General features: G+C 46.5%; 1 protein-coding gene across 1 annotated transcript in view; it reads right to left on the reverse strand.

Annotated features, from left to right (window-relative positions):
* ZFC3H1 (zinc finger C3H1-type containing) overlaps nucleotides 1-24,317 on the reverse strand; it is a 1,590,362-nt gene that overhangs the window by 1,179,397 nt on the left and 386,648 nt on the right. The window contains exon 11 of the mRNA XM_069628251.1: nucleotides 1,619-1,737. Coding sequence (XP_069484352.1) covers nucleotides 1,619-1,737 — 119 coding nt within the window. The remainder of the gene's footprint in view (nucleotides 1-1,618; nucleotides 1,738-24,317) is intronic.

Raw genomic sequence — 24,317 nt, forward strand, 5'->3', positions numbered from 1 at the left:
CAGGGCTTACCTCGTTCTGAAGACTAGCTTGATTCCCACAGATGGTGGCGTTGCTTTTTCCGTGAGGGAGACTTAGAGGAATGGCTCCTAGAGCGGGACTGTTTGTTTTCTTCCGATGTCTGTCTTTGCCCTTCTTGGGGGTGGGCTCCTTGGGTTCGGAAGACCGATGAGACCAGCTGGCAATTTAAAGGGTGGTCAGCCAAATCCAGTTTGCCGGCTCTCTCATGCAGAGAATTCAGTTGCATTTTTCGAGCACGGGGCGCAGGCCTCCATGTTGTGTGCCGAACCCAAACACCACAAATACATCATGGGGGTTGGCTACTGACATTTTAGCCTTGCAATCAATGCAGCATTTAAAGCCCGAGACCCGTTGAGTGGAAATTGCGTCAGGGATTATACCAAAAATTAATTTGTGAAGAAAAACATTGAGTAAACTAGAGTCATGTTCCCGATACAGTGTGTAAGTGCACAGAAAAAGTAATGACGCGTTATATACGACGCCGGACGTCACTTCCAGAGCCGACGATCGAGCACAGAGCAAGGCAGATCGACAGCCGAGTCGAGGTCCCCTATGCCCCCCCAATCGAAAAGTTTCTGAACAGCAGATCCATTGAAACTCATTGTCTCCAGAGCTCTGGTCCTCTCAAGGGTGAACTGCTGCAACAGCCACTTCTTCAATCTGCCCAACTCCTCTCTTCGCCCCTTCAACTAATCCAGAATAGGACTGCAAGACTTCACCTTGGCCTCAATCCCAGGGACAGCATCTCTCCAGCCCTAAACTCTTCATTGGTGCCCAGTTGTTGCGAGGATCAAGTTCAAGACCCTCTGCATCATCCACAAGGCTTTCTGGGGCCTGGGACACCGCTACATCCAACTCTCTCTCCCTAAATATCTTCCTCCTAGAGCCCTCAGGTCTTCTAATTGCAACTCTCTGCAGATCAGATGCTTTTCCAAGCAGAGAGTGGAGGTTGCGTTCTGTAAGCTTCTCAAGACCTTCCTTTTCTCTCCCTCCTGCCTGCTCCCCCTGCTAATGTCCCCATCTGCCTCTTGACTGTCTGCCTGGTTCCTTCAGATTCTTACAGGGCGCCAGACCCTCTTCATCGAGTCTACCTCTGCACTTTGTCTCCCCTGACTCCTGTCCCCTTCCCTCAACCTGCACTTACCCTTCCGGGCCCACTCTTGAACTAACCTGCCGAGCCTGCCTCCCTTGAGCACTTCCAGCCCCTTACCTCGCGCTTAGCTCATGGGCCCCTTTCCCCTGCAGTCTCCGCTTTCCCCTGCCTCTCTCCAACTGGCCTCCCCAGACACTTGCTTTCTCACAGGTCCTTTCGCCCTGAACAGCATTCCCCCAGCCCCCCCCTCCTCCCCCCGACCCCTCTCTTGCACTTCTTGTTACTTCACCTGCACGATCAAAATGTGACAGGGTCTAGTAGGACAGTTTTTTTATTCTCGTCATACCAACCTCCCAGCCCCCCTTACTTGCTGCACCTCGAAACACTGTATAGAAGCATTATAAATACCCAATAAATGAATACAAAACAAAAAAGCCAAGACAAAACAGACACTTGATTGCCGTCACAGTCTTACCGCCTAAAAATTTAAAAGTATTAAAGTGTACCTGGCAATCTCTTCTTTTAGTAGACGATATTCAATCTTTTTATCTTCTGGCAACGCTTCTGGGGTTCTCATAGGGTCATTTTCTTTTTCCGACTTTGGTGACATTTTAGGCTTGGAAGCCTGCACAAAACAATATAACCACATTAGAGTAATGCATACAGCTGGAACAGAAAATGTCAGCCTTTGCTAATCCCAATTGCCTCTACGAAACTCACTAACCATCTCACATCTGTCTTACCACTTAGAGTACTTGCACGACATTAGCATAGGGCAGCAATTGGCCTACAAATTCCCAGATTAATGGAGTTGTGCCAATGCTCACATCTACTTTTACAAAACATACTTCTATACACAAATATATTCAGTGAAATATTTTTTTAGCTAAGGTAAATAGGTTCAGTGCAACAAAAACCTTAAAATTCATTAGAAATAAAAACGTAGTTCAAGTGACCTTAAGGTACAGATTAAATACAACAAAACACCTGAATTCAGCAGGTGTTGCAAGCTATGCCACTTTAACCAATGCCCCCATTCCGCAGACCCTAAGCACATTAACATCAATGACATCACTGCTACTGAAGTTCACACATGCAAGAGATGCAACATTTTAAGCAGCATGTTTCTGCACATCTCCTCTCCTATATCTATCTGAACCCACTCACCGCACTCATCTGTTCCCACAATCTCACTACGCAGAAGACACCCAGATCATCCTTAAAATCCAAAAATCGCAAGGCTCCAACCGTCCATATCTGTCATCATGACTCTTGGATACAGACTACTGGATGACTACCAGCGACCTCATCCTCAATCTTGGGAACACTGAAATCCTAGTGTGCAGGAAAACTGTGATCCTTACCAAACCTATCCCCTGGCCTCAATCCTCCCCCCACCCCTTCCAGTAACACCCTCCCCACCCCCCGATCCTCCCTCCAACTCCCCCAGCAATCGCTACCTTAGTGAAAAATCTTGTATGCACACTGGACACAGATGTATCCCTCTCCCAACACATCAACTCTGTATCCAGAACATGTTTCTTCCATCTACGTATCCTGAGGCTATCTTTCCATACCTCACCCCATCGTTTCTCTGCCATCATCTCGATCATCCTCTCCCGCCTAGACTATGCAAACTGCCTTTATCTAGGTGCACCAGCGTTTCAACTAAGGAAACTGCAAAGAATCCAAAATGCTGCGGCCCGCCTACTCATTAGCTATTATTAGCCTCCCTCCCAGAGAACACATCAGCCCTACACTAATCCCTCCATTGGCTCCCTATTGATCAATGCTCCACATTTAAAAGCATGTGCATCCCTCCATACCTGTCCGGAATTCCTCCAAGGCAGTCACTTGCTACCACCCCTCAATAACACTCAAATCTGGCACAGCATCTCTCCTAGTTGTCCCACACTATAACTAAGATCTGGAACTGTGCCCCTGCACATCTGCAACGTCAACAATCACTTGGCATTCAGAAACGCCCTCAAAACCTGTCCGTTTCCTTCCTCCTCTTGAAACCCTCTCGAAATCTATACTCTTGATATGCACACAAACACTGGCCCCAAACTCAACACATATCCACCCAAACCTCCATGGAAGCCGGCAGCATTCGCAGCAGCACACCGTGACAAATTTCACCCCCCTCACCCACAGATGATCCTACATCACTCCCCCGCCCTTCCAGGTGCCTCTCCCCTGCTCAGACTCAATATAAGGAGACCACAACTGGCATGATCAGCCAATCGCATTGGACCTAAAAAAACAACATTGCAGATGAAGTTTAAGTCTTGTACACCTCGTACCACGTCCGAGGACACAGGCCGCAGGCACTGCCACCCATCCATGCACTCTAGAAAGCAGCTATGGCTAGCAGCGTGCATGGCCGTTCACACAAACCCCCGACCTACCTGAAAATCTCTGCCATTAGTATACAGAGACAACCTACAAAAGATTTCCGTCTAGCTGGGCACACATCGAATCTCTAGCACTAGCCAGTGTATGGGGGTGCTGTTGGTACTCTTGCTCAAAGGAGGTTTGCCTGACATTTCGGTGCTGGACGATCATTAAAATTATGATAGGTTATTTATAACGCGCGCTTAATACCCAGGGACCGAACCTGTGGTGCTCACTGTCAGCTTGCTTCCAAGGCGAGCACGTTGGCCCCGAGCTCCCCTCCGTTAGTGGGCGGGACAAATATGCAAATGGATATTCCGCCTTTGTGAAAAGTACAGTGAGCAAAAAGCAATGGCTGCAGACTCTCAAATGTGGGAGAAAAAAAACAGAACAGGTTATCATGCCATGTTCTCTAGAGAGGCGCTTGCTACCTTTTTTGCACCCTTAACTAATTACTTAACAAGCCTGTGCAACCACAGGGAGAGCTTGCCCAGAGCACGCGTGTACCGGGATATGGCCGCTAGATGAATGCATAAGCAAGGTCGACTTTGGCCAGCAAGCACAAGTCCAAGAGGCGTTGCGAAGCAGCTACACGCAGCGGCGTGATCTTCCTTGACCGGCTCCACACTGTGAAGCTCTTCCACTTGTGCCTGTAGAAAGTCAATGTAGAGGGAAGCCTGGCGTTGGCCAGGATCTTCTTGCATTCTAACGGCAGTGAATAGTTCCTGAATTCTAGGGCTGCAGGAGCCAAGCCATGAGGCTCAGTGACGCCGGTTTGTGGTGCAGGATCAATCCTTCTCTGGAGAGGTCAGGGAGTGGGGGCAGTTGGATGGCCAGAATCATCAACAGATGGAGAAGGTCAGAGTGCCTGATCTGCCTTGGCCACGTCTTAGTGTGCATCACACGCAGCAGTAGCAGAATCAGCAGTTGGGTGGGATTTGGGGGGGGGGCGTACAGGAAGAGCCCGCAACCAGGGGAATAAGAAGGCATCCCATAGACTCCTGAGCTGTAGAAATCTGCCGGTAAACATCTGATACCTGGAATTGGCAGCCGTCAAAGAGGTTGATTTAAAGAAGAGACCACTCGCTGAAGAGGTGAGACACTTGCTGAAGCTCCCATTCGTGGCAGGAAGGCAGTTCCATACGGAAAGGGTCCACAATGTTTTTCTTTATGCCTGCCCGGTTAAAAAGGGATGAGGAACATGCCTTGAAGAATGGGCAAGCAGAATGGGCTTCCAGGGAGAGAGTAGCGGGGGAGGGGGAGGAGAACGTCCAGCCCAGTTTCCGGATGAAAAACATGTGGTGTTCGTGAAGATGGGCACCACTTTTCCCCCGTAGCTGAGGTTGGAACGACTTGAGCACCCAGAAGACAGCCTGTAGCTCCATGATGTTTATGTGCAACCCCTTTTCCTCTGGGAGCCAGAGGCCCCTAGCGTGAGAATGTCCTGTGTGGGCTCCCCAACCTGCCAGAGACGTCAGTGGCTGTAGCCTGTTACGGAGGGATCGGGAAGGGAGCTCCTTGAGTGAAGTGTGGCCAAACCAACCACCATACAAGAGCTTGACGGAGTGCCAGATTGCGGGCGCTTGGGTCAGTCCGTGCACCCAGAACTTGCTACCACGCGTCCACGAATACTTGGAGGGGCCACATTTGGAGTCTGCAAAAGGGAATCAGAGGGATGCAAGAGAACATCATGCCCAGCAGGGATTTGATGGACCAGACTGTTGTGACTAACGCTGTCGAGAGCCGCTGGGACGTCGCCCAGGATGGCTTGGACCCGGTCTTCTGAGGGAGTTGCCAGATACGAGATAGCGTTGAGCCAGGCACCCAGGAACAGAGCGTTCCGAGATGGCACTATGCAAGACTTCGGACTTAACTAGGATTCTCCAACTATCCAAAGTTGGATGGTCTCTGCTGGGGTTGCCAGTGCGTGGGAGCGGGACCGGATGAACCAAACCTTCAGGTAAGGGAAGACGTGGATTCCCTTGCAGCGTAGAAGCGCAGCCACCGGGGCCAAGCATTTGGTGAATACCCTCGGAGCCGATTTTGGGCTAAAGGGAAGGGCCTTGAATTGGCAATCCAACTCCTGGATGACAAAAAGCAGGAACTACCAGTGTTTGCTATGAATGGGGATGTGGCAGTATGCATCCTCCAGGTCAAGCACGTGCTGCAATGTGACCACCCTGAACTTTTGAGATTTCAGGACCTTGTTTAGGCGTCCCAAGTCTAGGATAGGTCACCACCCTCCTGACTCTTTCCTTACCAGAAAGTATTTGATCACTAGAAGCAACAGAGGGATCCGCGGGAATGCGTACCAGAAAGCGGCCCTCGCAATTAAATAAGACATCCCCTAGATTCCATGCCTGAGGATACCTGCTGGCAATCGTCTCACACTTTGCGTTGGTCGCCGTCGCAAAGATACCGATTTTAGGGAGACCTCACTCATTAATGAGACAAGTGCTTTCTGGCGCTCCCATTTGTGGCGAAAAAGTAGCTCCCTGCTAAGAGTGTCTGCGATAGTGTTCTGCCAGGTGAAATAGGATGAAAAACATCCACTGAGCAATAGCCCACTTCCATAGATTCAGTGCCTCCCGAGAGAAAACGGGTAAGCACGTCCCACCCCGCTTCTGGTTGTAAAACATGGTGGTGGTGTTGTCCGTGAAGACCCATATCACCTTGCCCTGGAGCAGAGGCTGAAAAGACTAGATAGCCCAGAAAACTGACTGCCGTTCTATGAATTGTATGTTCGAATCCTTTTCTTCTGCGAGCCTGAGGCCTCTGGCGTATGAAGTCCTGTGACTTAAGTATTTTCTTGGCTGAGGCTGGTAAGCCTTCGAGGGTTCCGTCGATGACAGACTGCTTCTACCTGATGTGAGACTCTGCGAGGTAGGCCAAGGATAAGGGTTTAGGCCTTGCCATAGCTCGAGTCTTCAAGGGGGTCAACTGATTAGGGCCTGGGTTCAAGGGCGCGCAAGCAGAAACATTTCTGGACACTTCAGTCTATCTTGTGGGTCAGTAATAGACATCTACGACCACACTCGGCATACCTTTTATAGCCCATTTTATGAGTCGAGGAGAAGGAAAAACAACTGTTCACACGAAGAACCGATCCAGAGCAAACTGTGCAGCAAAAAACGACCTGAAGATAACTAGTGAGTGTGATGTGATACATTACTCACCGTAATCATATTTGATTCTTTTATCATTCACATGCTTTGCATAGGCCGACATCTAGTGGAAGCTGCAGAGTATTACACTTGATGTTTTTCGAAGTTCAAAAAGGGACGCTGACAGGGTGCAACTAATATCCCTAGTGTGACGCACCCTGTACCCATGCCTCGCGTATCTAGGTCCCTCTGATTATTTGTTTCTGACGAGAGAGTACGTTTTAAGCGTGAAGTGTAGGAAGAGACCATGAAGTGTGAAAGATCTATGCTTCGTTCCTCAAGCACCTTCTACGCCAAGAGGGGAGGAAGGGTGGGCACATGTGACCATAAGCAGATATAAGCATCAGAAATATGATTACGGTGAGTAATGTATCCTGAGGCTTGTGTATCTGCTCAGCATCACATGATTTGCATAAATTAGCTAGCAGTAGGTGTTGGGTTACTAGAAGGTAGCGCTGCAAAGAGGATTCAGCATCGCTTGTCCCACCTGTTTATCACCACTAGAATGTGTGTCCAGACAGTAATGTTGGGTGAAAGCGTGTACTGAACTCCAAGTGACAGCCTTGCAAATGGCATCTAGAGGCACGTTTGCTACAAAGGCTAAAGTTGCCCCAGTGCCTCCAGTGGAGTGTGCTGGGCTTAAAGGGCAATGTTCTCTTGGCAAGAGTAACAGTTGGATGCAGTTAACAATCCATTTAGAAATTGCTGCTTTAGAGATAGGGTCCTCCCCCTTCTCTTCCAGTGAGTACTAATACAAAGAACCAATCTAGCTTCCTGATCGATTGTCTTAGGTAGAACATGACAGCTCTGCGTACAGCCAGTGTATGTAGACTTCTTTCTGCTAGGTTTGTTGGGTTTTGAAAAAAAGGCAGGAAGCTCTATAGATTGACTGACATGGAATTTTGATATGAATTTGGGTGAGAAGCGAGGATGTGTGCTGTTAGGCAAAGTTTGTATGCAGTATGATCTGGGACCGCTACACACAAAGGTGTAAGCAAAACCAACCTTTGGTATAAGTCTGTACCACACAGTTTTTGGTAGCGAGCTGAGCATCCAGGCTTATCTCAAGAGGGAATGTGAGCTTGCAAGGGTGTTACACAAAGGTTTACAATAGCAAGTATTCCGATAGACACATACTCAAGGTTTCTTGGTAAACCAATTATTAATTTATTACACAATCATTTAAAATGCATTCACTAAATGAGGCAAAAAATAAAAAATATATACTACAATACTGATTACTAAGCAATGGAGCACCTTTGAAGTCTAAGTCAAATAGCATTGAAGTAGGAGCAAAAAGTTGATAAAAACGAATATTACACAGTTACTTTAAAACAGTGCAAATAGTTGGAGTTCACCAGAGGAGTTGATTCAATGGGCTATTATCTTGTACAAGTAAAAACGGTTCTGGTATTTAAAACGGAAAAGTCTTTGCCACGGTTCTTAGAAGTAGTTCACAGAAGAAAGGTTTGTATGTCGTGTCACAAGCGGACTAGGCCTGCAAGTTGCCAAAGTTCCACTAACTTTCACAGTGAGAGATAAGTTCGCTCGGTCAGGTTTTCACAGTACCTTATATTGAAGAAAAAGATGCAGCTGAAGACTTTTGGCGATTCAGACCTGCAGCAGGGCTCCAACAGGGCAAACCAACGGTCCAGTAGTTGCAGCAGCCATCATCTTCCAGGTCATCTTCCGTTCCAGTGGTCAACTCTACTTTCCAGTCCAAGAGACTCACCTTTTAAACAGTTTTCTCCTATTCATTCCAGCCTAGCTGCCACTCACCCAGCAGGATGGCTGTCCTTGCCGGACAGTCAGCCACCCAATCATGACAGAGTGCATTTGGGTCTCCTAGGAGACGAAGCACATGGCGTTTCGGGTACCTCCCTCACTTCCTGCCCACCCCAGACACTCTGGCGCCAGAGGCGGTCTTCAGTCCTGAAGCCCGCCAAAGGCATAGAAACAAAGGGACCAGACCTAGTTTGGTGCGCACAAAACTCTAGAAGGACCTTTCCGAAAAGAAATGGCTAAAAAAGAAGGCTGCGACCCGTTTAAACAAAGGGGACTCAGGCGCCATCTTGAAAAACATGGCTCCCGTGATTTTAGCTACCCGTGTTCACGGTCGGGAAAAATTGTAGTTTGTTGTAAACCACTGCCACCAGCCATTTCGATAGGAAAGGGTAGCATTTGACTGCTACATGAGTTTCTAGACACAGTAGATACTAAGTAACCCCTCCAGCACTCTATTGTAAGATAGTGTGTGCTGGGTCTAGGAATTTAAAAAGACGCGGGATCTTATAAGTACATTATTGATAAATTGCAAAGACTCCAAAACAACACCCTTAGAGCAGCCCTAAATATCTCGAACAGAGAGCATATCTCTGTATTTAGAAGAGATACCCACTGGCTCAAGATGAAGGACATGATTTCCCTTAAAACACTCTCTCTCACGTCCAAATGCCTTAACATAGTGCCACAATACCTCGTAGAAAGAATAACTAAGAGAACTACTGACCGACCTACGAGATTGTCCTACGCCTAGACCATAGAGGTCCCTAGATACAAACGGATCACAGCCGGCGGATCTAGTTTCCCGTTTATAGCCGCCCAATCTTGGAATGGACTCCCCTAGAGCTTAGAACAGACCAACCTTACTCTAGATTTAGATGGAATGTCCTCACCTGGCTACGGACTAATGAGATCTAACCTGACTTCCTGTCTTCCTAACTGATCCTCGCTCTCCCTACCCTTGACTGTTGTCCTAAAGGAATGCTTTGCTTGACTATGTCAACAGTATATGTTCTTTGTTATCACTTGTCTGTATCCTGGGTCTATCCATTGGGACCTTCTGTCACTGTAAATGTGTGCCAGTATTGATGCTATCATTGTCTATAACCTTGTTTATCACCCTATGTATGTACCACCTACCTCTGTAACTAAGCCTCTTAAGTTTCCTTGTAATGCTTGCGTCCAGCTACCTGAGGGTTATTGGTTTGCGCCATATTAAATAAACCAACTAGTAAAGTCAATTTAACTTTGCATTGTCTGGGAAACAGTTTATCCCAGAGAAGGTATTTAAACCTCTGGCCAGCCTGAAAGGCTTCCCTGTGCCACTGCACTGAAGGTGCTGTTTGACACACAAAAAATATGTCTATGGAGTTATTTAAAACTCCATAACCAAAGAACACAAGAGTAAAACATCAAAATACATGAAAGTGGGGAAAAAAGGCTCACACTCTCTCCATGTAAAAAAAACCAAGTCTTCAAAATCCAGCAAAGTTGCTGGGGGTCTCTTAGGTGAAGGGAATTAACACATTTATGAGAATTCTCCCTAACATGTGCATAGCACCACCTTGTCTTGGTGTATAACTTCGAAAGGTTCTCAGTACCGACAGAGCTTGTAGTTTGCTAACACGTCTGAGATAACGGCTATGAGGAAGGCTGTCTTGTATGTCAGATGTTTAAGGCTGGTCTTGTGCATAGGCCCAAAGGGGGTCCCCGTGAGCCTTGTCAGTACAACATTGAGGTCCCAGCAGGGAGTAGGAATAGGAGATGGGAGGGTACAGCTTTTTGACACCCTCCATGAAAGCTTTAACTATGGGCACATTCCAGCATGAAATCTTGATCCGAGACGTGCTGTAAGCAGAGAGCCACTAGGTGTATTTTGAGCGAGTTCAAGAATAATCCTGAGTCAAGTAGAGCAGATAGTTGACCATATTGGTTGGAGAACGGTCGGTTGGATTGAGAGACCGTGTTCCGCACCATAACACAAAACCTTCCCATTTGTTAAAATAGCAGTGCATTGTGTTAGGCTTGCGTGCCTGCTTGAGTAGTTCCATGCACCTTTGTAAGCACATTTTCCTGGCAAGTTCATCAGAAGTGCGTTTCCCTTGGATCCTTTTTAGGGAAACCTGGACGCGTAATCTTGGCATTGCACGTTTTACAGTGTTGCGAAAAGGTCCATCTCTGGGAAAAACCCAAAATGAGAAGACGTCGTTTAGCACACCAGTGTTAAATTGCCATTTGTGCTCTAGGTGCAGCACCATACTCATGCTTAGTACATATGCCAGAGAATGGAGTTCCACTGGAACTTGTTGTACCACTAGGAGTATGTTGTGATGCAGTGCCCACCGCCAGATGTTCTGGGCTAGTTAGAACAGCTCTAGAGAATGTGTACCCCAGTTTGTTTACATAAAACATAGCTGTGGTACTGTCTGCAAGGACTAGGACTGTTTTGTGCGCTAGCAGAGTCTTGAAGGCTTGAAGAGCTTTGAGAATCGCTAGTAGTTGCATAAAACTGATGTGTTTCCTGATTAGCGCCTTTGTCCACCGGCCATGAGCAGTGTGATGCAAGAAGTGAGTGCCCCACCCAGTCATAAATGTGTCTGTTTTGAGAGTGGCCTTAATCGTTGGTGTGGAAAGGTAGTCCTTTTAGCAGACTGTTCCACCACAGTAGCAATTGTACCAGAGGTTGCAAAACCACCACTAGATCACCCCACAAACCGCTTGCTTGCCACCACTATTTCGCTGGCCACTCTTGCATTGGATGCACGCGCAGCCTGGTGTGAGGCACTAGGTAGTTGCAGGAAGCCATGATTCCCAGTAAGTACATTGCCTTTCATACTGTCACCTGACAAAACTACATACTGAGGAGTTTGAAACAGCATGTTTTCGATCATCTCCTCTGAGGGGTAGACTATCCCGATGTCTGTTGATAAGTGCACCTAGAAATTGCTTTAATTGGCTGGCCACTTGGCCAGATTTCTTTCGGTTTATGGAGAAGCCCAATTAGAACAGCAGTGTGATTGTTTGCCAAGTCTTTTTGAAGGAAACTCTGGGGAGAATCCCCAGTAATTAGCCAGTCTATGTAAGGGTACACTGGAATGGACTGTCTTCACAAGTGTGCAGTTTTGTGAAAATCCCGGGGGCCGATGCAATGGCAAATGGTAGCACTTTGAATTAGCAGTGCTTGTCTCACAATTTGTATCAGAGGTATTTTTCGTGCGCTGGAAACCATGATTAATGAAAAATTACATTCATGGCGATACAGGTTCTCTTAGTCCATGCTCTCGCTCATTCACAATTGGTTGGGAATGCCTGCATCTGCAGGCAGGCCAGAAAAAAAAGCTGGCTGCAAAAGATAGCTGTCACATTAAGAGTTTTGGAAGGGGTAGGGTCTATGTCATGCGTGCGTCCCGGAGTGCGCCGGGCCCACACCTTACCCCTACTTCAACGTTCCACGCCCAGTTCCTGTGATTCCGCCGATGGCGGTAGAATTTAATTATATGCGCAATGTAGGGAATGGCTGGGTGGGTGTTGTGATGGAGGGAGAGCCTGGACTAAGAACCTGAATCACCATGCAGGTAATGTTTCATTTCTCTGCCGTCATGGTACTCCTCTCCTTCCCAACTGGTTGGGACCAGACTAAAAAGCCTTAGAATAATTAAGGGTGGAGGAGACAGCATGTACACGATTTAGGCAAACTAGCTGCAAAGCACCTCTTGGGTGAATTTTGCATAATTTCTAGAAGATTTATCCACAGCATAGTGCTTGCAAAAGGCAAGCCGGGTAGCCCAGATAGCCACTTTACAGAGGTCTATAATGGGAACATGACTGGTAAAGGCTAACCTATGCATCCTTGGCTCTAGTAGAAAGAGCCTTAAGTCTAAGCAGAGTCGTGAGCCCTTTCATGTCGTAAGCCTTTAAGATACAGGGGACAACCCATCTAGCGATGGAAGCTTTAGCTGCCTTATTGCCAGGAGAAGGACCACTGTAAGTAACTAAGAGCTGGTCTGCTTTTCTAAAGCGTTTGGTAGCATTTGAAAGCTCTTATAAGATCTAGGTTATGCAATAAACGGTATAGGAAGTAAAACAGGAAGGCAGATTTCCTGGTTTAAATGAAAGTCAGACCACCTTGGGTAGAAAGGAGGGGACCGTACGTAGGACAACTTTATCCTCATGGAACACTATATATGGTTCCTTTGAGGGGAGAGCCTGGAGCTCTCCAATCCTATCCTCGAAGTAATGGCTACTAAGAACGCCGTTTTCCAAGTTAATTCTAAATCACATGAGGCCATAAGCTCAATTGGATTTTGCATTAGGACGGATAATACCACAGTGAGATCCCATTAAGGAGGAGGTTCACTAATATGGGGATGTAAACGTAAAAGGCACTCGAAGTGCCTTTTAATGGCTTTATTGGAAAGAAAGCCTTGTGTTCTCTAGTCAGGTAAGCACCAATAGCTGAAAAGTAGTGTTTGCACGTGTCTACTTTGACACCAGTGGAAACTAGATAAGACATGGACATGACATTATCACTAGAGGCCTTTAGAGGGTAAGGTCTTGAATCAAGGCCCAGTGACAGAAAGGTAACCATTTGCTACAATATTGTTTCTTCAAAGCTTTTCTAGAAGCTGAAATGATGGTTATGTTTTGCTCAGACAAATTTAAGTGGGAAAAGGCTAGTTTTTCAGGAACCACGCCTTCCTTTCTGTTGAGTAACAAGAGCGCTCAATGATTGAAGATCTAAAAGGGAAGTCCCTGCTAACTCCGGAAGGTCTGGAAACCAGATCTGGTGAGGCCAGAACGGGGCTATTAGAATCATTGTCAGATTCGTGACATTTTTAATTTGAGTAATATTTTGTGAATTAATGGGACAGGCGAGAACGCATAAAATGTTCGCAGAGCATCTCCCAGGGACTGAAGACCCTGACCTTGACTTGATGCAAACTGATGACAGAGAATTGTGCTGGTTTGCAAAGAGGTCTACTGATGGATGGCCCAACTTCTGAAATATCTTTGCTACTAACAGTTTCAGCTCTCACTTGTGCGGAGCAGACCGCAACTAGCTTAGTTTGTCTGCTGGGACATTCTTCTTTCCCTCTAGATGGGATGCCAACAAGAAAATTTGATTTTGAATGGCCAAATACCAAATTGTCTCTGCTAGGAGTCATAGGGGAAGCGAACAAGTACCCCCCTGCTTGTTGATATAAAACAATGTAGTGGTATTGTCCGTTAGAATTTATCAGCTTTCCTTCAAGTGGGGGAAGAAATGATTTCAGAGTCAGGAAAAGATGCACCACATAAATGCCCTGGAACTTAGAGCCATATTCTTCAGAGGACTAAAGACCGTGAGCTTTCAGACTTGGACAATGGGCTCCCCAGCCTTACTCTGAAGAGTCTGTTATGACTATTCGGTGAGGCTGAGGTTGAAAAGGAAAACCTGTTAACAAGTTCTCTGGGGAGTTGCACCAGAGTAGAGTCTTGAACTTGTTTTGGGATTAGTATCTTCATTTCTTGGGAATCCGAGAGAAAGATGCCACTGGACCGTTCTCATATGGAGCCTTGCAAAGGGAACTAGGTTTATGCAAGAGGCCATAAGGCACAAGAGCCTTTGAAACCACCAAGCTGTCACAGTCTGGTGGGTATTGAACTTTACAATGATTTGTTGAATAGATTCCATCCGTTCCAGGGGTGGAAAGGCTTTGTGTACAGTAGTCTCTATAACTGTTCCTAGGAATTGGATCCTTTGCGAGGTATCGAGCTGGTATTTAGACACATTTATGGAGACCACCAGGTTGAAAACAGTAAGGTAAGTTAATTCCATCTTCTGATGCAATTCCTCTGGAGACTGGGCCTTGAGAAGCCAGTCGTCTAGGTAAGGGTATAGATGGACTGTCCTTAACTGAAGGTAGGCTGCCACTGACGCCAGAACTTTTGCGAAAACCCTGGGAGCAGAATTTAGCCTGAAGGGAAGACATGTAAACTGGTAAGAGACTTTCCTATTGTGAATTTCAGGAACTGACGGTTATGTTTGTAGATGGGATGTGAAAATAAGCATCCTGTAGATATACAGATGCCATCCAATTGTTTGGATGAAGAGAAACCAGAATCTGAGAAATGGTTATGTGGAAGGTTCCGATTGACAGAAATTGGTTGTAGGTCTGCAAGGTACAGGATTGGACGGATCCCGCCTGTTTTCTTTGGGATTAGGAAGTAATGAAAGTAAAATCCCTGAGCTACTTCCTCTTGAGGAACCAACTATTGCTCCTAGGGGATAGAGTATTTGGATCTCTTCCTGGAGCTCTGGGGATGATTTTTGGCGCTTTGGAGCAGAGGCAGGTGTAATAGCCAGAAGGGCAAGGTGGTAACCATGCTGAATATTCGGAACATACTCCTTTTGAGTAGTGGTTTTCCAAAAAAGAAAGGAAGTTGGAAAGCCTTCCTGCTACCAGGATGTGTGCTCCTTTAAAGTTGGAGCGGAAGTTATGTACATGCCTGGAAGTAAGTCAAATAAACTTATTTTGCTCTTGAGCAGAATTTGAGGAATGCAGAGGTCCCGACTTAGATTTGAGTCTATATCTTCTCTTTTTAGAAGATCTGTAAGACTGAGGAGAAGTGGAAGAACCACTGTTTCCTTGTGGATGTGGTTTAAAAGACTTACAATATTGGTGAGGTGGCTGTTTCACTGAAATTGAGCTAAGGGTTTTAGCTGCCTGACACAGGCCTTACATTTCCGTAGGACCTCATATGTGGATGGATCGAATAGTGTTTTGCCATTGAATGGAAGGTCGAGCACTTTTTCCTGGATATCTTGGTGAAGTGGAGAGGCTGACAAATATGCATACCTACGCATTCAAACTGCACTAGTGACTGCTCTTGCTGTTGTGTCAGTGAGGTCTTTGACCACTTGAAGCTGTTGCATAGCAGCTTCTCTACCCTCTGAAATCCAGAAGGAAAATGTGTTCACAGCCTTCTGAGGGGAGCTTGTCTGTGAAGTGTTAAATATTCTCCCAATTAAGGATGTTAATTCCCACCAAAACTGTAGACGTGTTGACCTGCCTAAGTTGTAAGGTAGAGATGGTATAAGAGTTCTTACCTTGAGTCTCCCGTGTTTTACGTTTTTGTCTAGCACTGAAGCTGGAGATGAAGGGCCTGGATAAGTGTGGATCGGAATGAGGCTTTTCCCTCAATGAGCTAAAGCTTGTTCTAGAACAGACAATTACATGGGAAGTGGAATATTTGACTGATGACAAGGCAATTTCCCCAAAACTCCAGCCGTTTCAGGCTTATCCTTTGGAAGTATTTTTAGTGCCTTTGAAATGTTCTGTTTTTTGGGAGGAGGAGCAGAGTCCTCCTTGTCCACAGGTACCGTAATGGGCTAAGGAAAAGGATTGATGGGAACCGATCCATGAGGTACCATAGGTGACATTTTCTCCTTGATGCGTTGAGCCAGAACTTCTAGGAAGGGTTTAGAAAGCATTGTTTCCAGCACAGTATTGGTGAGATCATTCGCCTTTTGTGAAGGGCTATGTTAAGGATCTTCTAGTCCGATAGAAGTTGAAGAGTCAGCGCCCTATTAGGTGGTTGGGTAGGATTATAGATGTTCAAAACCACAGGTCTAGTTACCTGGATATTGGTTAGAACCAGCGGTGGACCAGGTTGAGTTGCTACCCGAGTAGGTTGACTCAAATAGTCCTCGATTTGAGGAGAAAACTGAGGCAAAATGTGAGGAGGCTGAGCTCTCACAGGAGTGCTGAATTGTTCCGGGGGAACCTGAAATATTTTGAAGCATCAAAGTCTTCAGAGTCAGAAATTCGAGTTGAATTATCCTTCCGACTCTCTGGTACCGAGCCAGAGGCAGAAGCCACAAGAGATTTCTTCTGTTTGTGCTTTTTTTGGAGAATATGGTACCAGACTAGATCTTTAAAGAGTGCTTATGCCGCTTGTGAGAGGACTTATGTGATTTCCTCAGTGCTGGGGAGCTTGAAAGCTCACCAGCGGTATTAGAGGGTAAATCCATTTCTTTTGGTACCGAAGTAGCTGAAGTTTTACATGCGGATGGCGACTTGGACTTGTCCTGTCCCTTGGAATCTGAGTGGACCGAATCAACCCCCGAGGCGCTGGCCTCTTTCATGTACCCTTGCCTGTTGAGCTTACTTAGGCAATAAAGGGTTTTCCTGGAACTGTCGTTATTTTGTCTGGTGTAAATAACTCTTCCGGTACCGCGTAGGTCTTCTGAGACCCTTTGCCACCTGGAGGTACTAACACTTTCCCACCAAGAGGTACTACTGCTTTCCCACCCAGAGGTACTTTCAGGTGAATAGGCTGGGGTTTCCCCCTGAACGGTCCTGTGAAGACTCCGGAACTGAGGAGGCAGTTTTTCCCTGTGTACTGACAGCCGGTGCCAAAACTAGCACCTCACCCGAAGGGACAGTCCCCACTCTTACCGATGTCGGCCTTCCTCCTGTTCCGAACTAAGTCTTCAGTCGTCTTCGGTACCGGTCCCAGCTGGGACATGGAGAGAAGACGAGTCTGCAGAGACCTCGGGTGAATCCCACAGCAAACGACACGGGTACTCACCTCACCGGGTGATGTAAACCCAAACAGCAGACACCGGCATGATTGAGATGGGCCGCAGAAAAATGCTTCCGGCATCGGATGCACTGCTTGAAACTAGTTGCATACGGCATGCATAGAGGGAGACACAGCAATTGGAAAAATAAAGAACCAATTCCTAAGATAAAATTGATGGACAGCAGAAAAGTAACACCCCTGAAAAAGGAGTCGCAGTGCAGAAAAAATTCCGACCCACCCAGTAGGTGAAAAAACAGGAACTGGGTGTAGAACTTTGGTGACGTAGTGGTAAGGTGTGGACACGGAGCGGTGCAAGCGTGACATAGGCCCTACTTCTTCCAAAACCCTCAAAGTGACAGCTACCTTTTTTACAGCCAGCTTTTCCGGGCCGCCAGCGAATGCAGGCGTTCCCAACCAGTTGGTAAGGAGAGAGAGCCAGGAGGACAAAAGCATGCATCTTTCATAGGCAATACCACCATGCAATCCCTTGTTTTTAATAGTGGAATTAATTCCTGCAACATTGTCATACTGAATTTGTGAGGCTTGACATACCTGCGTGCAGGGTGCAGGTCCAGCACTGGGCACATTGTCATACCTTTCTTTGAAACACCAGCTCGATGGCTCCTTTTTGTACTAAAATTTGGATCTCCTTCTTGGAGATTTTATGTTGAGTGGAGGACATGCATCCGATGGGTGGTGGATGGTGACGAGGTGTTGCGAGGAACTCAGACTTGGACACTGTATCCAGAACCCAGCAGTCTGAAATTTCCTGCCATTGCTGGGCAAAGGCCGATACGACCCCCAACTGGGGGACGCATGGGAGGGTACAAGGATCGGCATGTGTTCGGGAGAATTTTCATTTCTGTGTTCATTTCCTCCCACCTTAGAGATTATGACTTTCATTTTACCTTTTGAGTGAGTGGGACCTTTTTCTCACTCATGTGTTTTCCCTTGATTAGGATTTTCTCTGTTTTTGGCATTTGCTTTTTGTATAGTGACACACAGCAACCTCAGTGCAGTGTCATTGAGAAACCGCTTAGATTACTCAAGGTTGAACTACCTTTGCTTGGGTGAACTACCGTGCCCAAGAATAGTAAGGTGACATTGATCTTACCTCTTTACTTTGTAGGTCCAGCACACCATCTTATGCGGAGTGCTGGGGGTTACCTCGAACACCCTTATCCTACTTTCTCATATAACATTTTTTGTGACCCTCACTACTTTAAAATGGCTGGTGGCAGTGGTTTACTGTGCACTACCAGGGAACATTTTTACCGCAGGCTAAACCCTTAGCTACAGTACAGTACAGCACCCAAAATGGCCCCGGTGTTTGTTTTGCCATTTTCTGTTTGTGAGGTTTTTCTTGACTTTTACTCGGTGCGTTGAGGCATGTTTGAGCCCATTGTGTGTTTTGCCTTTGGCAGGCTTCGGCACTGAAGCCCGCCCCTGGCTCCAGAGTGTCTGGAAGGGCAGAAGTGAGGGAGGGTCCCAAAACTCCCATCCTTGGTCTCTAGGTATGCCTGCACTAAACCAGTCCTGATTGGCCAACTGGCTGTCTGGAAAGGACAGCCACCCTGCTGTTTAACAGCCTAGGCTGTGAATGAATGGGAAACTAATAAAAGACAAAGGTTTTGGGATTAGAGGCAGAGTCGACCACTGGAAGAAACATCCGAAGAAGAAACCGTGAAGAAAAGCCAGCTGAAACCTCCTGGACCTTGAATTGCCTAGTGAAGCCCTGCTGCTGTGCTGACCTTTTTTGTAACGACAGATGCTCTGGATGGAACGACTTATCCCCTTGGGATAGTGGGACCAACTAGCCCGTGACTAATTCCAGTTTGGCGCAATCCCCAACTTGCTGTGCCTCTCCAGTCTTGAAGAAGCCCAATGCCAGGGGTCGAGTGTCCATAACCGAGTGAAACGTCATCCGCGAAACGAATCCGGCCAAAAGCTCCACGAGCCTGCTAAACACTCCAGAAGCAGGACATCCCTCAGAGTCCAGGGCCGAGGGGGCAAGGAAAGTCCAACCGGAGATGTTTGTTCTGCATCCCTGCTGTTTGCGAGGCACTGAAACAGCTTAGTGGCACTGAATCGAAGAGCCCGTAGCTGCCGAAGTTCTTCCCAGAGTACTGCCGCAGGAGCCCTCAAGACATCCTCCCTCTTGTCCCGACTGAGGCTCAGGAAACAGGGTCTGCTCGGTGGTAGCAAGACAGAATCCAGCTGGACAACTTTTCTTCAAACCAGAGGTACTTTTTGGGCTTGGGGGAAACTTACTTTCTTGTCTCAAGTTGTGCTTTCACACTTGAGAAATGCACTTGCTTAACTTTGAGTTATTTTCAACTCCCATTGCACAGGCCCAACTGCTTGTATTCCTTCAGTGATTTTCTTGAACTAATTGTGAAAAGACTGCATCCAAGAAGTGCATCAGAACCATAGATTTTGTCCAATTGACTATGGCTGTCCTGGCTCCCTAAAGGTACCCTTCTGAATGCATCGACTTTGAATTGCTGGTCCCCATTAAGTTGTAATTTGTTCAACACTTAGTGCTGGTAAAGGCTCACCTAGATTTCAGTGGAGGATTCAAACTGTCTTTACTTTATAATAAAATATGTTCTAACCTTTCCATTTTCCTTAACCCTTCCTTCCTGAAACAGAGTCTAAAAAGTATATTGGTCTTTTATGTTAATATACTTATTGAAGTCACTTCAGGGAGTAGGAGAAAAGTATAACCAAAGTGTATTCACCCACTTTATTGACTTTAAAGATTACATTAAAAAAACAATTCTGTAAAGAAATATATATTTATAATTGAAACCTTGAGTGTAAGTGTTACTCGTATGGACTGATTTAATCTGTACAGCTGTACAGCTCACATTTATCCCATTTGAGATAGGCCTCGCTGCTCAGTCACACTACCAATTTGTGTAGTACAGACATATAGCAAAAGGTGGGTTCCTTACTACTAAGCGATAAGTCTGGTGTAGTCTCACACAGTGTGACTGCACCAATTCTTCCCTAGCAGCATGTCATTTGGCGGCAGGGGCTGCTACGCCTCTATAGGCTGCAGCCCTGACTCATATTTTTCCGGTGAAAAACTCCCACTGCTGGTATTGGTAGGGCAGTGTATGGGCTATATAGAAAGAGGCACCAGAATTGCTTGCTCCGGCCTGGCCTTGATTTTCCAAGCATTACGCCCGAATGTTTTGGTGTGTGTTAAACGCTTCCCAGGCGACAAAGGGCTTATTGTAAATTTGACCAAGGATCCTAATGGTATGCTCCTTTCGGCTGTTCCAGCTGGTCATCGACAGCTTTGCCAAAGAGGACACCTTCCTCGATGGGCATATTAATGAGGGCAGCATGTGTCTCTGGCTTACATCTTGAGTCTGAGCCAGGAATGTCTTGTAAGCAAGCCTTCTGCAATTACTCTTCCCAAGTACGTTTTTCAGGATGTTTTGTGAGACTTGCTTCCCCTTTGAGGCGATCTTAAGGAGATGGGACTGAGTTGGTTCTGGTACTGAGTCCAGATGTCATAAGACCTCTTTCCCATTGGGTGCTGCTTTAGCTAGCAAGCAAGGTAGTATTGTTTGCTATCCTGGTAAGGTATGTAATGGAGGTCGTGAGACGTTTTCTCAGCATGTACCATCTTTTAGACTCCTTGTTGGTGTTAGGGAGAAATCTCAAATGTTCCAATTCCCTCCACATTAGAAACCGCCAGCAACTTTGCTGGATTTTGAGTGCTTCATTTTTTTTTTGTCCTGGAGAGTGAGCTTTTTCCCCCCCACTCATGTATTTTGATGTGTGTTTTACTCTTGTGTTCTTTGATTATGGAGTTTTAGACAACTCCATAGGCATCATCGTTTCATGTGTGTTACACAGCACCATCAGTGCAGTAACACAGGAAAGCCCTTATGGGCTCTCCCAAGGTTTAAATACCTTCTCTGGGATAAACTGTTTCCCAGAGAATTTAAAGTTAAATTGACTTTACTAGTCTTTTTAAATTCCAAGACCCAGCACACACTACCTTACAATAGAGTGCTGGAGGGGTTACCTATTCTCCCCTATGTCTAGAAACTCACGTAGCAGTCAAATGCTACTCTTTCCTATCAAAATGGCTGGTGGCAGTGGTTTTACAACAAACTACCATGATTTTTCCCGGCCGCGAACACCAGTAGCTAAAAATCTCCATGTTTGTCAAGATGGCGTCTGAGCCCCCTTTGTTCAAACAGTCCCGGTCTTGTCGCCATTTCTTTTTGGAAAGGTCCTTCTAGAGTTTGTCTCTACGTGCCAAACCAGGTTTGGTCCCTTTGTTCCTAAGCCTTTTACGCGCTTCAAGACTGAAGACCGCCTCTGGAGCCCGAGTGTCTGGGGTGGGCAGGAAGAGGTGCCCGAAACTCTGCTTAGTCTCCTAGGAGACCCAAATGCACTCTGGCGTGATTGGCTGGCTGACTGTCCGGCAAGGACAGCCACCCTGCTGGAGAGTCTTTACTTGGAAGGCAGAGTCAACCACTGGAACGAAAAACGAAGACGAGCTGAAGAGGACGGCTGCTGCAACTCCTGGACCGTTGGTTTACCCAGTGAAGCCCTGCTGCAGGTCCAAATCGGCAAGTTCATCTCAACAGATAAGCCCTTCAAGGACGACTTCTCCCTTTGAATTGGTGGGACCAATCAACTCATAAGCCACCTGAACACCACTCTCAGAGCTGGTTGTATTTTTCTCAGCGTGCTGCAGGAAACCTAATAACCAGGGAGAAGGACACCAGTTTGTGTGCTTGACAACAGCTACCGGAATCGAAGATTTGCCTGTTTGCCAGCTTTGTGACCGGTCCCCTTGCAGGGCAGTAGTCCCCCGACGCCCTCCCTCTTGTCCTCACGACTGATGCTCAGGAACAGCAAGATCTGCAGGAACAGAAGTCTTCAGCTGCATCTTCTTCAATAGAAGGTACTGTGAAAACCTGACCGAGAGAACATACCTCTCACTGCGAAAGTGCGTGAAACTTTGGCAACTTGCAGGCCTAATCAACTTGTGACCCGACATATGAATCCATCGAACAACTTTTGAGAACCGTGGCAAAGACCGTTTTTACCTATACAAGACTCTAGCCCCCCATTTATTGCATTGCATCAACTCCTCTGGTGAACAAACGATTTGCACTGTTTAAGAGTAACTAACATTCGTTTTATTATTTTATGCCTTTTTGCTCATACTTCAAATGCTCTGAATGCCATTTTGCTCCTACTTCAAAGAAGTATTAAATGTCACAGAACCAAAGTGTGAAGTATTGTAGTATATTTTTGTGTTATATTGATTGCCTCCATTTAGTGAAAGCTTTCCAACTGATTGTGTAATGAATTAAGAAGTGTTTTACCAAGAAACCTGGAGTACAAGTATCTATCTGAATACTTGTGATTGTAGAGCTCTGTGCAACACCCTTACAAGCTCACATTCCCTCTTGAGATAAGCCTGGCTGCTCAGCTTGCTACCAAAAGCTGTGGTACAGACTTGTTGGTTTTGCTTACACATGTAGTCAGTTGTGTAGTGGTCCCATAGGGTACTGCATGCAAACTTTGCCTAACAGTTGGGAAGTTGTTCGGAGGTTGAGAGGGGGGGACACCAGCTCTCTTTCGTGCAGTGGTCACCACCAGGGAGTCCGGCTTGGCATGGCCCCTGATGTAAAGGGGGTCTGAAGGAGATTTTTCTACCCCATGGGTTGACTGCCCTAGTAAAGGAGGCGGTAGACAGTGATGCAGACCCTCTTTTTGACTCCAGAAGAGGAATGGATTGTTTAACAGGTTTTCTCTGGCTGAGAATGTCCTCAACGAAGTCAGTCCCTGCGGGGCTGGATTCATTTGTGTTTATGCCAAAGTGGTGGGCAGCCTTCCTTAGCAGCTTGTTGTAGAGGGGTTAGTCTGCAATGGAAGAATAGGGACTGCCTTCCAATTCCTGTAGGGTCAAGGATGAGGTCTGGGTCGTCCTGGTCCTTTAAGTAGTTAGCTGCACCATCGTGCCAGTCTTGATCATCTAACCAGATGACTTGGCATGCTCGTGTGGACTGAATGTTCTCATGGAGAGAACCTTGTGAGAGCTCCTCCCGGTAGGCAGGGCCAGGGCAGGAAGGAAGGAAGGGGCAGGTGCCAATGGCACTATGGAAGGAGCAGGAGGCTGCTCAATAGGCTTTGTAGGACTGGGCAGCTTCCTCTTAAAATACACAAAAGGAGTAGTTTCTTACCAGTAACTCCATTTCTCCAGCATTGGTATCTTTCATGGATTCACATGCTGTGAATATTTCCAGTCGTCAAGCTGGGAAACTTCAGTAACTTTAAAGGAATGGTTCGCCCAAAAATTTTTATTGCAAAAAAAGATGGGCAATAATCAACAAAAGTAGATAGGGACTTAAAAAAAAAAGTGCCAATGTAAAATTTTGAGCAAATGAAGCTCAAAATGTACAAAAGGAAGCACATGGGGCATCCATTTTGTGAAATCGATGCCCGCCTGTGCTTGCTTTCGTGGCACTAATAAAAGAAAAGCCAGCCAGCTGTAATAAACAAAAGCAACCACTGGGTGGCTTTTCCTTCATTGGTGTCGGGACTCAGGACGCAGACCGGAGACTACAGGCAGAAAAGCTGCAGCTGCATCTCGGCAAGTGCTATTTATTTTAGCACTAGCTCTGTTTTATTTTTCTAAGTTTTCCATGCTGTAGGAGCCCGGAAAACTTAGAAATAACACCGCAGCTTTAAAAACGTATTTATGTTTGCGGTAGCTTTTGAAGCTACCGCAAATACAATGTTATTGTGTTTGAAAACGCTGCTGTTTTTCTTTCCAAGTTAAAACCGCAGTGTTTTCGAAACACAACCGCGTTGTGTTTCTGCCTAAAGCTGCTTTCCTTTTTGGGGCTTTCGGGCTCCCCACAGGGAACCAGAGAGCCCGCTCCAAATGGGAAAACCGCTTTAGGCAGAAACACTGCAGCATGGAAACACAACCGCGTTGCGTTTCTGCCTGCCTTGGCTTTCACATTGGGTCTCAGGTGCTGGAGCACCGGAGAACCAAAGTGATAGCCACGGCAGGCAGAAAAACAACGCGGTTGTGTTTCAAAAACACTGCGGTTTTAACTTGGAAAGAAAAACAGCAGCGTTTTCAAACACAACATTGTATTTATGTTTGCGGTAGCTTCAAAAGCTACCGCAAACATAAATACGTTTTTAAAGCTGCGGTTTTATTTCTAAGTTTTCCGGGCTCCTACAGCCAGAAAAACGTAGAAAAATAAAACGCAGCTAGTGCTAAAATAAATAGCACTTACCG

Source organism: Ambystoma mexicanum, chromosome 12, assembly GCF_040938575.1.
Source record: "Ambystoma mexicanum isolate Mex_15411 chromosome 12, UKY_AmexF1_1, whole genome shotgun sequence".
Classification (NCBI taxonomy): domain Eukaryota; kingdom Metazoa; phylum Chordata; class Amphibia; order Caudata; family Ambystomatidae; genus Ambystoma; species Ambystoma mexicanum.